This window comes from Oncorhynchus masou, chromosome 4, assembly GCF_036934945.1.
Source record: "Oncorhynchus masou masou isolate Uvic2021 chromosome 4, UVic_Omas_1.1, whole genome shotgun sequence".
Taxonomy (NCBI): domain Eukaryota; kingdom Metazoa; phylum Chordata; class Actinopteri; order Salmoniformes; family Salmonidae; genus Oncorhynchus; species Oncorhynchus masou.
In genome coordinates this window covers 8726661-8741660 of record NC_088215.1, presented here as the reverse complement: position 1 = coordinate 8741660, position 15000 = coordinate 8726661, and the positions used below count along the sequence as shown (strand labels likewise).

Here is a 15000-nt window from a genome sequence, read left to right as displayed (position 1 = left end):
TCTCTACCTCTTTCTCTCTCTACTGTACCTCTCTCTACCTCTTTCTCTCTCTACTGTACCTCTCTCTCTCTACTGTACCTCTCTCTCTTCCTCTTTCTCTCTCTACTGTACCTCTCTCTGTCTCCTTTACCTCTCCCCTTCTCTACCACTCACTCTCTGCATGCTGGGAGTGTTTGGTGCATGCTGGGAGTGTTTGGTGCATGCTGGGAATTGTATGAGCGAGTGTGAGTGTTGTCTGGAGTTTAGGTCGCCTGATGTTTTCCTTCTTGTTTTCCTTTTCTTGGTGGTTTTCCTTCCTTTGCATGATTAAGGTGATTATTTATTTTATTTATTTGTCGTGGTAGAATTAAGTATATTGTTTCTCTTGTCGAAATTGCCCTGGCTTTGGCGGGGATGGCGACCCACATGGGGACGCCGTCCCTGTCACTTCGGCACGGCTTTAGGTGTGTTCCTGAAGCTACTGTCACTGTGGAGGAGGTTTTAATACCGGCGTTTATTCCCAATGAGCTATTGGAGCGCGAGTTATTGTGTTCTTGGGAAGTTTGCGAGTTCAATTAAGATTTTCCCGTTGGGTTGTAAACACCCGGCTCTGAAACAGGTCATGTCATTTCGGCGACAGGTGTTTATGTTTTTGGACTCACCGGAGCAGACTTTGGAGTTATGGTTTAAAGTCACGTATGACAACAGACTGCATTTGGCCTATGCAAATATGGGTTAGTCAACGGTGTTTTGAGTGTGGGGATGTTGGCTATAAGTGACATGCTTGCCCGAAAAGGGAGAAGGCGGAGGGAGGGGCGCGGGTGGTCCTCGTAACTCCTGGGTCCACTGATGTAGGGAGAGGTGGGCCGACAGTGGTAGAGCAGCACACAAGCACCTGTTGCTGAGGAACACGTTGTCCGTGTTGAGGGTACGGAGTTGCAGCTTGTACCAGGGGGGAACATAGTGTCTGTTATACAGCAGAAACATATTGTTGTAGTAGGTAAGGATGGATCTGGGGAGCCATTTCCTCAGACTGGTGAGATGATGTCCAGTAAGAGTGATGGGGTACAGGTGTCACGTTCTGACCTTAGTTCCTTTTTTATGTCTTTATTTTAGTTGGTCAGGGCGTGAGTTGGGGTGGACATTCTATGTTGTTTTTCTATGTTTTGTTCTGTTGTTATATTTCAATGTGTTTGGCCTAGTATGGTCCTCAATCAGAGGCAGGTGTCAGCCGTTGTCTCTGATTGGGAGCCATATTTAGGTAGCCTGTTTTCTATAGTGTTTTGTGGGTGGTTGTATCCTGTGTTGGTGTTTTCACCATACGGGACTGTTTCGGTTGTTTGTTTGTACTTTTGTTATTTTTGTTCAGTGTTCTGTTGATTTATTAAATATATCATTATGGACACTTACCACGCTGCACATTGGTCTGATCCTTGCTACTCTTCCTCTGAAGAAGAGGAATTCCGTTACAACAGGAGGGGGTTCATGTGGAGCTAGTCTCTCAGGTAGTGGAGGAGATGCCCACTAAGAGTGATGGGGTACATGAGGGGGTTCAGGTGTGGCTAGTCTCCCAGGTAGTGGAGGAGATGCCCACTACGAGTAATGGGGTACATGAGGGGGTTCAGGTGTGGCTAGTCTCCCAGGTAGTGGAGGAGATGCCCACTAAGAGTAATGGGGTACATGAGGGGGTTCATGTGGAGCTAGTCTCCCAGGTAGTGGAGGAGATGCCCACTACGAGTAATGGGGTACATGAGGGGGTTCAGGTGTGGCTAGTCTCCCAGGTAGTGCAGGAGATGCCCACTAAGAGTAATGGGGTACATGAGGGGGTTCATGTGGAGCTAGTCTCCCAGGTAGTGGAGGAGATGCCCACTAAGAGTAATGGGGTACATGAGGGGGTTCAGGTGTGGCTAGTCTCCCAGGTAGTGGAGGAGATGCCCACTACGAGTAATGGGGTACATGAGGGGGTTCATGTGGAGCTAGTCTCCCAGGTAGTGGAGGAGATGCCCACTAAGAGTAATGGGGTACATGAGGGGGTTCATGTGGAGCTAGTCTCCCAGGTAGTGGAGGAGATGCCCACTAAGAGTAATGGGGTACATGAGGGGGTTCAGGTGTGGCTAGTCTCCCAGGTAGTGGAGGAGACAGGTTGTATGTATCTGATCACTACTGTAGTAGGGTTGGAAGGTTAGACAGGTTGTATGTATCTGATCACTACTGTAGTAGGGTTGGAAGGTGTGACATTACTCCTGTGGGTTTCTCTGATCACCATAATGTTACTGTTGATATTCACTTGTCCTGTCCACGAAGGTCATCACCTTACTGGTATTTTAATGTTAAATTGTTACATTATGTCATGTTTTGTGAAAAGTTGTTGTTGTTTTTGGGAAAAATGGAGTGTTACTAAATTGAATTTTGAGTCCGTGAGACAATGGTGGGAGGTTGGGAAGGCCCAAATACGTGTGTTTTATCAACAGTATACTGCTCTCTCTCTATTGAAGTTAAAGAGACTATCAGGGCCCTTGAACAGGACATCAAATCAGTTGAATTGAAGTTGCTCACTCAGAACGACCCCGGACTAATGACCTTACAGGACAAGAGACATCAACTGAGGTCGATTCTCCATGAAAGAGTGAAGGGTGCCTTGATTAGGTCTCGCTTTGCTACCCTCAAGGATATGGATGAAAAACCTACAGTAGGACAGTCGACATTGCAACACAAACAGATGGTCTGCCTTCGTCTCCCTGATGGGAAGGTGACCACGGATGACAGTGAAATGCGCCAACATGCCGTGGATTGGTACTCTGCCCTATATAAGGCGGAGGATTGTGACTCTCTGTGTGCTGAACAGGCGTTACATGGACTTCCTCAATTGGGACCTGAGCAGAGAGCTGCTTTGGACTCTGACATTACTCTGCAGGAGCTGTCCACAGCAGTGATGCAGCTCCCATCAGGCCCCTGGCATCGATGGTTTACCATCTGAGTTCTATAAGCACTGTTGGGGGTATATTGGGGGGGTTATGAAGTGGTTTGTGAATCTTTCCATGAGGGTTCTCTTCCTGTATCCTGTCAACATGCTGTGCTTTCATTGTTGCCAAAAAAAAGGGGGATTTGGCTCTCATAAAAAATTGGCGACCTGTTGCATTGCTGTGTGCAGAATATAAAATTGTATCGGGATGTCTCTCAAACAGGTTGAAAGGATATCTGGGGCTGTTGGTCCACAAGGACCAGTCTTACTGTGTACCTGACTGCTCTATTGTTGATAACTTGCTACGAATAAGAGATGTTTTAGACATTTGTAAGCTGTCGGATGTGAACGTGGGTTTGCTTTCTTTGGAACAGGGGAAGGCTTTTGACCGTGTGGACCACCAGTACTTGTTCAAAACAATGAAAGCCTTTTGGGTTTGGGGGATTATTTTGTCTTGGATGACTTTATGCTGGGGCCCTCATGTATGGTGAAGGTGTGTGTGTGTGTGTGTGTGTGTGTGTGGGGTTGATACAAGAGCTTCAGAGGGCTTTCCGGTTTCAAGCAGCCCAGAGTGATGGTTCTAGCTGGGTCGACACAGCCTATACATTGATGAAGAGAGCGGGCTGCTTAGACAAAGATCTTTTCCTCAAAGCTAGAGGGGGGTGATTTGTCTGGCCTGACTGGCTTGTCAGTCTGTTATGCAGACTTGGAGAGTTTTCGTTCAGTCCCCCGTAAGGCGGCACGCCACCGGGGATGTGGCTTTTTGAAGAGCCTCTTTTGTTTTTTACAACACTGCCATCCAGTCCCAGTCAGCTCTGGGTTCAAGCCAGCCTACGTTCATGCCTGTTAAGTGTGGGGTGAACCAAGCTGGGTCATCTGATGCGGAGCCGGAGCAGATCGCTGGAGGAGCTGGGAGAAAGAGCGGGGATCCGATCATCTCGGCCTACCGAGGAATGTCGTCGCTGTGGTCCGCGACTCCTTGCCAGTTACGTCATCGGCAGTATGCGACTGTCACTTCCAATTCTGATCGATGGACGGAGGGTCTGGGTTGTGTTCCCTGTGCTGACTGCTAGTGCTGCTGCGGCACGGGCATTAGAGGAGGACTTAGGGATGCTGCTTTCCCTCGATACCCCGGAGCTGGCGACAGTTCAAGGCGTTGGGAAAGAAAATCGGTGTAAAAGTGTGCCATGCTTCTTCCCTGGAGGGGTAAATTCGACAAGGTGGGAGGGTGTATTTTGTCCAGGTGCCTCCTCACAAGGCTGTTGGCGGTCTAAATACAAACTGCCTATTGAAAAGGGGACAGCTGACCTCCAATGGAGGATAATACATAACCACCAATGTGCATCTGGTACACCTGGATCCTACTGTTGGGGAAGGGTGTCCATGCTGTGCCGAGTCGGAATCTTTGGCAGTTTTTACAGTGTCCCCGGTTGGTCGGGATGATTGGCCTGATCACTAGCTGGTTCTCAGCTCTGGGAGAGGTTTTTCTCTTCCCAACAGTTCATATTTAGGCCAAAGTACAGGTTTAGTCGAAGAGGTGTCGTTCTCTTGCTTAATGTTGTGTCAGGGGCAGCTAAATTAGCAATATGGAAGACTCGAAAGAACAGTATTCGTGGACAGGGGTCTGTGGATGGGGTGGGATGGTTGGAGGGGATGATGCAGCGAGACTGAGGGTTGAGTTTGCCGATTACAAAATGGTTAACAATATTGATTAACAACTCTGTTTATGAGTATATGGGTTATTCAGAGGCTGTGATGTTTAGTTACTGTGGATGTTAGATTTGGTGTTGTGTTTGTAATTGATGTGTAACCATGGTTTTGCTTGAGTGTTTGTCGTGTTGTGGGTTCCCAGAAAAAATAAAGGTTATTTGAAACTCTCAACCCTAATCTCCCTCTCTCTCTCTCTCTCTCTCTCTCTCTCTCTCTCCTCTCATCTCATCTCTACCTTCTTCTGTTCCCTCCAGCGTTGGCGCAGCTTGGCGTGGAGGCGCTGGGCGGCCGTGCCCCACTGTGGCGCCAGCCTCCTCATGCGGCGCTTCATGAAGCTCAGTGACTCTTTCCCCGTGCCAACCAGGTCCAGCAGAGATGACAGGTCTGTACGGAACGCAGCCTATAGGGAGGGAGAGGGAGGGAGGGAGAGAGAGAGGGAGGGAGAGAGAGAGGGAGGGAGAGAGAGGGAGAGGGAGGGAGAGGGAGAGAGGGAGAGAGAGGGAGAGGGAGAGGGAGAGGGAGAGGGAGAGGGAGAGGGAGAGAGAGAGAGAGAGAGAGAGAGAGAGAGAGAGAGAGGGAGGGAGGGAGGGAGAGGGAGAGGGAGAGGGAGAGAGAGGGAGAGAGAGAGAGAGAGAGAGAGGGAGGGAGGGAGAGAGAGACAGAGGTTCATTCCCCCCACAGTTTGATCTTTCAAAAAATGATATGATCTAAAATCACAAACAATAAAAGCCTATATCTTTACAGAGATGCAGAGAGAATGTAAGTAGTGAAGAAAGACACAAAAGGAGGGTGAGAGACGGAGCGAGTGTGGGAGGGAGGATGAGAAGAGAGGAGGTCAACGGGAGCGAGCCTACAGGTATACTGAATATGGCAGTACATGATAGCTACCCACACAGGCTCCTCTCCCACATCCCCTTCTGCCAGAGGAACACAGTAGTTCGGAGGAGTGTGTGCAGCCTGTGTTCTCTGGGGAGAAACTGCAAGCCAAGTCTCTAGAGGAACCTGTGCTAGTTAAACAGCTCTGACTGTGTCGTCTGAAAGTCTCTCTCTCTCTCTGTCCATCACACAGACACACACACACACACACACACACACACACACACACACACACACACACACACACACACACACACACACACACACACACACACACACACACACACACACACACACACACACACACATACAGATACACACCTATATGCTCACTCAAAGACCCTGCTATAAATGGCCTAGATTATCTGGCTAACAGAATCACTGCTGTAATTAGAAATGTTGCCAAACACTAATAAAGCTCTTCAATACTAAAGTACAGCAGACAATTCACACAGATACATCCGGCATTCACACTCACACACTCACACAAGACACACACACACCTTGTGTTGGGGGATCTCTCTGTGTGTAGGGATCTCTGAACCTGGTTAATAGCTGTGCAGGGACTGTGCAGCCCATATTGACTCAGCCTTGAACACCGTTCCGCAAATAGTGTCAGGCACTGAGCTGCATGTTTGAGTGTAAAGAGTTAATTTGTGCAGCGTGTGGAGATTGCTCTACAGCAGTACAACGAGAGAGGGAGGAGAGGGAGGATACGGAGGAGAGGGACAAGAGAGATGGAGGGAAGAGAGAGATGGAGGGAAGAGAGGGAGGAGAGGGAAGAGAGGGAGGAGAGGGAGCAGATGGAGGAGAGGGAGTAGAGGGAGGAGAGGGAGCAGAGGGAGGAGATGGAGGAGAGAGATGAACACAGTAAAACAATTAGCAGAGAAGGCGGGCGTGCGTTCATTAAAATGTGTTTTCATATCTACCATTCAAGCTTATACAGTGTAAGTATGAAGATCCATTTGTCTATTGACTGTGCTCTTTCGAGTGTGAATTAGTGTGTAAGTGCCTAAACATGTCAGCTTTAGCCACGCCTTGCTTAGCAGGGCTCGTGCGTAGACGGGCATCTGCTTGTGTGAGTGTATGTGTCTTCCTTTGCGTGTGTGTCCCTCTTCCCAGTCTCTTGATGGTGGTTGTTCGGTGACTGTGGGAGGGGTTCTGTGTGTGTGTCTCACCTGTCTCTTGGTGGTGGCGGTCTGGCGTGTGTGTGTATGGACGGTGGGGGGGCTGCTGTGGTTCCTCCAGGCCAGAGGGGGGCAGAACCACTCCACCTCGCTCAGGTAGATGAGGAAGGAGCAGTCGGAGCCGTCCACCCCGTAGAAGGCATAGCAGGGGTCTGAGGTCCAGCGGGCACGCATCCACTGGTGATACAGGGGTCAAAGTGTAATGGTCAGGTGACTTTGTCTTTGGTGAACACAAATCAAAGAATAAAATAATTGCCACAGGTCATATTAAAAGGATAGGGAGTTTTCGTCATATATTAGATGGACCTAAGTTCCTATGTGCAGTTGGATGGAATTACAGGTTATAAGTAACGTTCCCTCTCATTTTTATCACTGAGCTAATTTCAGGTCTGCTGAGCGCAAACTTGAGCACAAGCTTGAATGTTGTGAAAGTTCCGTGCAACTTCCAGCGCTCGTTTACTGGTGTAACTGAGGCTGTACCCACTAAGTAGGCTACTGTGGCTATTTGATCGTAATGAAGGCCTACCAGAGGGGCCTACCATCGAAAGCAATGGAGAAAAATGCATCCCATAGCATTTTAACATGGAAAGAGCTGCTCCATCATTCAGCCTACAGTAGCAGCCAATGTGCGGTGTTCAAGGTATTGCATTCCATGAGAATTTTGGAAGAAAAAAAACATGCAGGATTTGACATTAACCTGTCTATCCACTTGTCCTTCAGACAAGGAAGTGACTGTATAGAAACCACTTTACAAAATAAAATGCATTATTATTCCCATAGCATTATTACAGAGAATCAGACAAATTATGCTACGTTCTGCCTACTGGCTACTTAGTTTACTCAAGTCTGTCTCAAAATACAAGACTGCCTCTTTAAGACAAAAAAAATACAGTTTACTAGACTCACTTTTCAAAGATGTCTAGAAATGAACATGCTTTGTGTTCTTATAGGAAGCAATCACTGCTGACTACAAATGATCTACAACTGGGCTAATAACTCACTAACTAGCAAAGGATATGAACAAAATGCGCACACATGGCTACATGCAGCTCTCTCTTTAATCTCAAAACATGGCTACATGCAGCTCTCTCTTTAATCTCAAAACATGGCTACATGCAGCTCTCTCTTTAATCTCAAAACATGGCTACATGCAGCTCTCTCTTTAATCTCAAAACATGGCTACATGCAGCTCTCTCTTTAATCTCAAAACATGGCTACATGCAGCTCTCTCTTTAATCTCAAAACATGGCTACATGCAGCTCTCTTTTAATCTCAAAACATGGCTACATGCAGCTCTCTCTTTAATCTCAAAACATGGCTACATGCAGCTCTCTCTTTAATCTCAACACATGGCTACATGCAGCTCTCTCTTTAATCTCAACACATGGCTACATGCAGCTCTCTCTTTAATCTCAAAACATGGCTACATGCAGCTCTCTCTTTAATCTCAAAACATGGCTACATGCAGCTCTCTCTTTAATCTCAACACATGGCTACATGCAGCTCTCTCTTTAATCTCGAAACATGCACATGCTGTAAACATAGTCCAGTTTAAAGTGATAGGCACAGGTCCATATATTGCAATGGTCTATTGCATATAGGCCTACTTCATCTCTGATTGGTTATGCCTCACGAGTCTGTGTAGAGTATGGGTTGAGTCAAGCGTGTCAATGCAATAGAATCCTTCTCTGATGCGTTCTACCTACAACAAAATCTTGAGTTTGAGTTTACTTTATTTTTACATGGACAGTGCACATTAATCAACGTTTCAGTAAAAGTGCCGGTTTTAGCCAGCCGGCTAATTTTCAACCGCAGTCCCTGGGCAGGTTATTAAAAACATTTATAATATAGACAATAGCAACATAGGACAAGCAAAACATAGCATACAGACAGAGCAACATAGGACAAGCAAGACGTAGCATACAGACAGAGCAACATAGAACAAAAAAGCAGCAAGACAAAATTTATAAAAGCAACAAAGTGTTTCCACACCTTATAAGCTACAGACAACAGACATGGAAAGCGGCAACACACAGCTAGGGACCATGTTCACAAATCTGATTGACCTTTAGCCATGTCTTCAAGCATTTTGTGAAACTGTGATATGTGGTGCAGTTATGTGTGTCTGATGGCAGTGTATTCCAGACATGGGTAGCTCTCACAGCGACAACGGATTTACTAAAGGTGCTTTTCCTTAAGGGAACTATACAGTCACCTCTCTTGGCAGACCTTGTGGATCTGCTGCCATATGTTTGGGTTTTCTGTTTAGCAAAAATACTGAGTGGAGGGGGAGCCAGGCCATTTAGGATCTTGAATACAAGACATGCGTCGGTGTATTGCACAAGATTCTCCCAACTCAGGAGCTCATGCTTTCCGAGGATGTAACAGTGATGGTGGCTATTGGGCTTCCTATCAAGCACTTTGAGAGCCTGTTTGTAGACAGTCTGAATAGGTCTTAATGTTGTACAGCAAGCTTGAGCCCAACTAGCCAAGCAGTATGTTAAGTGGGGGAGTATCATAGATTTGAAGTACATTTTTTCTACCTCTGTAAGTCAAACAATTTCATATAAATCGGAAATTAGCTAGGTTGAATTTGGTGATTTGAATGACCTTTTTCACATGCTTTTTAAAAGAGAGGTTGGAATCAAGTATGATGCCAAGGTACTTCAAATCAGATACCACCTGGAGCTTCTCCCCTGACACATAGACATCTTCCTCAGTAGCATCTGTTGCCCTCTGTCACGTTCTGACCATAGTTCTTTTGTGTTTTCTTTGTTTTAGTGTTGGTCAGGACGTGAGCTGAGTGGGCATTCTATGTTGTGTGTCTAGTTTTCCCGTTTCTATGTTTGGCCTATGATATGGTTCTCAATCAGAGGCAGGTGTTAGTCATTGTCTTTGATTGGGAATCATATTTAGGCACCAGCCTGTTTTGTGTTGGGTTTTTGTTTGCCGTTTCAGTGGAGTGTTTCGCTCTGAAGCCAAACTGCATGGAGTGTAACGTGAAGGGGCTGTTGTTGAGGTGGGCAATCAGTTGTTCTGCTACACACTTTTCAACAACCTTTGACACCACAGGTAGTATACTAATGGGCCTGTAGTTACTCACGTCAGCAGGGTCGCCTGATTTAAAGATGGCCGTTATTATGGCCGACTTCCATACCGTTGGAAACACCCCGAGACCAATAGATGTGTTGGTGACCTTAGTAATGGGGCCAATGAGTGACTCTTTGTAGTTTTTAAGAAAGGTAGAGTCCATCCCAAACACATCTTTGGCTTTAGAGTTCTTTAGTGAGCTAATCACTTTGTTCACCTTTGACTCAGAAACCTCCCTTATGATGAAGACAGGTTGAGTGTCATTCACTAGCACTGAGCCCAATAAACCAGTGGAGGGGTTCTGTGTCAGTACCCTGACAGAGTCAATAAAGTAGGAATTGAAGGCTATTGCTATTTCGACTGCATCCTGTGTTAGATTGTTATTCACCATGATTTCTAGTCTTTTTGCAGTGTTACTATGATCTTTCCCTGTTAACTTTTTTAGATTCTCCCAAATCACTTTAGAATTTCCCTTTGCTACACCAATTATGTTAATAAAAAGGTTTGCCTTGGCTTGTATGATTTCTTACATCACCTTATTTCTCAACATGGTAAACCTACATCTGTCATGCTCTAATTTGGATCTTAGGGCTATTTTTAGAACATAATCTCGTTCTTCCATCGATATCCAGATTTGTGCTCTTTTGGCCAAGTTTGGATTTGATTTTCTTTAGGAAACCATTTATTGTAGTCTGGATTGTGGATCGTCAAGTTGTTCTATCAGCTTCCACGTCTGTATAGGACAAGAGATCATTCCAGTTCATTCCCTTAATTGCGTTTTCAAAATAGCTTAATTCACTCTTAGGTATTCTGAGTTGATCCGTCTTTGTAACAGTAGAGAGGTTAAACCTGCTCTTAGACAGCTTTCTGGCTATAAGTGTCAGATTATGATCAGATAGCCCAGTAACCATATTGAATGATTTAGTCATTCTCTCTGATTTATTACTGAATGTTGCATTGAAAGTGGCTAATATTGCTTTGATTCGATCACAATTCCCACAGTAAAGGGAAACGTTGATAGTGTAAGGGGGGAAACTTTATAAAGTTGAGTGAAGTTCAACCTCGTGCTTCTGTACGCGGGCTTATATTTATTCTGCACAGCAGTCCTGGGGAGCATATAGGGAACATTGGTTATAAGATATCAGGGGAATCTCTTATAGCCTAGCTAGATAGACAGAGAGAAACTCACATCCACTTTGCCAGGGCAATCTGGGTAGCGGGGATCTCTGGGTACCTCACACTGGCCTGATGAGCCGTCTCTCACTGCCGAAGAGAAGAGAGACACGCATCATAGTTACACACTGCGGAGATATAGAACACACACACATCATAGCTACACAGTGTGGAGATATAGAACACACACATCATAGTAGAACACTGTGGAGATATAGAACACACACATCATAGTAGAACACTGTGGAGATATAGAACACACACATCATAGTAGAACACTGTGGAGATATAGAACACACACATCATAGTAGAACACTGTGGAGATATAGAACACACACATCATACTGTGGAGATAGAACACTGAACACATGGAGATGTGGAGATATAGAACACACACATCATAGTAGAACACTGTGGAGATATAGAACACATGCAGCATAGTAGAACACTGTGGAGATATAGAACACACACATCATAGTAGAACACTGTGGAGATATAGAACACACACATCATAGTAGAACACTGTGGAGATATAGAACACACACATCATAGTAGAACACTGTGGAGATATAGAACACACATCATAGTAGAACACTGTGGAGATCATAGTAGAACACTGTGGAGATATAGAACAGGCACACATCATAGTAGAACACTGTGGAGATATAGAACACATAGTAGAACATAGTATAGAACACACACATGTGGAGATATAGAACACACACATCATCACACTAGTATAGAATCATAGCTACACAGTGTGGAGATATAGAACACACACACATCATAGTAGAACACTGTGGAGATATAGAACACACACATCATAGTAGAACACTGTGGAGATATAGAACACACACATCATAGTAGAACACTGTGGAGATATAGAACACACGCAGCATAGTAGAACACTGTGGAGATATAGAACACACACATCATAGCTACACAGTGTGGAGATATAGAACACACACATCATAGTAGAACACTGTGGAGATATAGAACACACACATCATAGTAGAACACTGTGGAGATATAGAACACACGCAGCATAGTAGAGCACTGTGGAGATATAGAACACACACATCATAGTAGAACACTGTGGAGATATAGAACACACACATCATAGTAGAACACTGTGGAGATATAGAACACACACATAAAGTGGGGAGAACAAGTATTTGATACACTGCCAATTTTGCAGGTTTTCCTACTTACAAAGCATGTAGAGGTCTGTAATTTTTATCATAGGAACACTTCAACTGTGAGAGACGGAATCTAAAACAAAAATCCAGAAAATCACATTGTATTGATTTTTAAGTAATTAATTTGCATTTTATTGCATGACATAAGTATTTGAACACCTACCAACCAGTAAGAATTCCGGCTCTCACAGACCTGTTAGTTTTTATTTAAGAAGCCCTCCTGTTCTCCACTCATTACCTTGATTAACTGCACCTGTTTGAACTCGTTACCTGTATAAAAGACACCAGTCCACACACTCAATCAAACAAACAGACTCCAACCTCTCCACAATGGCCAAGACCAGAGAGCTGTGTAAGGACATCAGGGATGAAATTGTAGACCTGCACAAGGCTGGGGTGGGCTACAGGACAATAGGCAAGCAGCTTGGTGAGAAGGCAACAACTGTTGGCGCAATTATTAGAAAACGGAAGAAGTTCAAGATGACGGTCAATCACCCTCGGTGTGGGGCTGCATGCAAGATCTCACCTCGTGGGGCATCAATGATCATGAGGAAGGTGAGGGATCAGCCCAGAACTACACGGCAGGACCTGGTCAATGACCTGAAGAGAGCTGGGACCACAGTCTCAAAGAAAACCATTAGTAACACACTACGCCGTCATGGATCAAAATCCTGCAGCGCACGCAAAGTCCCACTGCTCAAGCCAGCGCATGTCCAGGCCCGTCTGAAGTTTGCCAATGACCATCTGGATGATCCAGAGGAGGAATTGGAGAAGGTCATGTGGTCTGATGATCTCCACTCGCCGTGTTTGGAGGAAGAAGAAGGATGAGTACAACCCCAAGAACACCATCCCAACCGTGAAGCATGGAGGTGGAAACATCATTCTTTGGGGATGCTTTTCTGCAAAGGGGACAGGATGACTGCACCGTATTTAGAGGAGGATGGATGGGGCCATGTATCGCGAGATCTTGGCCAACAACCTCCTTCCCTCAGTAAGAGCATTGAAAATGGGTCTTGGCTGGGTCTTGCAGCAACGACCCAAAACACACAGCCAGGGCAACTAAGGAGTGGCTCCGTAAGAAGCATCTCAAGGTCCTGGAGTGGCCTAGCCAGTCTCCAGACCTGAACCCAATAGAACATCTTTGGAGGGAGTTGAAAGTCCATATTGCCCATTGACAGCCCTGAAACCTGAGGGATCTGGAGAAGGTCTGTAGGGAGGACTGGGCCAAAATCCCTGCTGCAGTGTTTGCAAACCTGGTCAAGAACTACAGGAAACGTATGATCTCTGTAATTGCAAACAAAGGTTTCTGTACCAAATATTAAGTTCTGCTTTTCTGATGTATCAAATACTTATGTCATGCAATAAAATGCAAATGAATTACTTAAAAATCATACAATGGGATTTTCTGGATTTTTGTTTTGGATTCCGTCTCTCACAGTTGAAGTGTACCTATGATAAAAATTACAGACCTCTACATCCTTTGTTTGTAGGGAAACCTGCAAAATCGGCAGTGTGTCAAATACTTGTTCTCCCCACTGTAGATACACACTGTGGAGAAATAGAACACACACACCATAGATAGAACACACACACACATCATAGTTGCTCGCTTGGAGATATAGAACACACACATCATAGTTGCACACTGTGGAGATATAGATCACACACACACATCATAGTTGCTCGCTTGGAGATATAGAACACACACATAGTTGCTCGCTTGGAGATATAGAACACACACATCATAGTTGCACACTGTGGAGATATAGAACACACACACACATCATAGTTGCTCGCTTGGAAATATAGAACACACACATCATAGAACACACACATCATAGATACACACCGTGGAGATATAGAACACACACATCATAGATACACACCGTGGAGATATAGAACACACACATCATAGATACACACCGTGGAGATATAGAACACACACATCATAGATACACACCGTGGAGATATAGAACACACACATCATAGATGCACACCGTGGAGATATAGAACACACACATCATAGATACACACCGTGGAGATATAGAACACACACATCATAGATACACACCGTGGAGACATAGGACACACACATCATAGATACACACACATCATAGATACACACCGTGGAGACATAGAACACACACATCATAGATACACACCGTGGAGACATAGAACACACACATCATAGATACACACCGTGGAGACATAGAACACACACATCATAGATACACAACGTGGAGACATAGGACACACACATCATAGATACACACCGTGGAGACATAGAACACACACATCATAGATACACACCGTGGAGACATAGAACGCACACGTCATAGATACACACACATCATAGATACACACCGTGGAGACATAGAACACACACATCATAGATACACACACATCATAGATACACACCGTGGAGACATAGAACACACACATCATAGATACACACCGTGGAGACATAGAACACACACATCATAGATACACAACGTGGAGACATAGGACACACACATCATAGATACACACCGTGGAGACATAGAACACACACATCATAGATACACACCGTGGAGACATAGAACGCACACGTCATAGATACACACCGTGGAGACATAGAACGCACACGTCATAGATACACACCCTGGAGACATAGAACACACACGTCATAGATACACACCGTGGAGACATAGAACACACACGTCATAGATACACACCGTGGAGACATAGAAAACACACGTCATAGATACACACCGTGGAGACATAGAACGCACACGTCATAGATACACACCGTGGAGACATAGAACACACACGTCATAGATACACA

At 45.2% G+C, this 15000-nt stretch overlaps 1 protein-coding gene across 1 annotated transcript in view; it reads right to left on the bottom strand.

Moving 5' to 3' along the window:
* Window positions 1-15000, bottom strand: part of LOC135522819 (alpha-1,6-mannosylglycoprotein 6-beta-N-acetylglucosaminyltransferase B-like) — a 177910-nt gene that overhangs the window by 96918 nt on the left and 65992 nt on the right. The window contains exons 5-7 of the mRNA XM_064949441.1: window positions 10994-11067; window positions 6706-6891; window positions 4887-5051 (exon numbers count right to left, since the gene is read on the bottom strand). Of these exons, the coding sequence (XP_064805513.1) occupies window positions 4887-5051; window positions 6706-6891; window positions 10994-11067 (425 nt within the window). The remainder of the gene's footprint in view (window positions 1-4886; window positions 5052-6705; window positions 6892-10993; window positions 11068-15000) is intronic.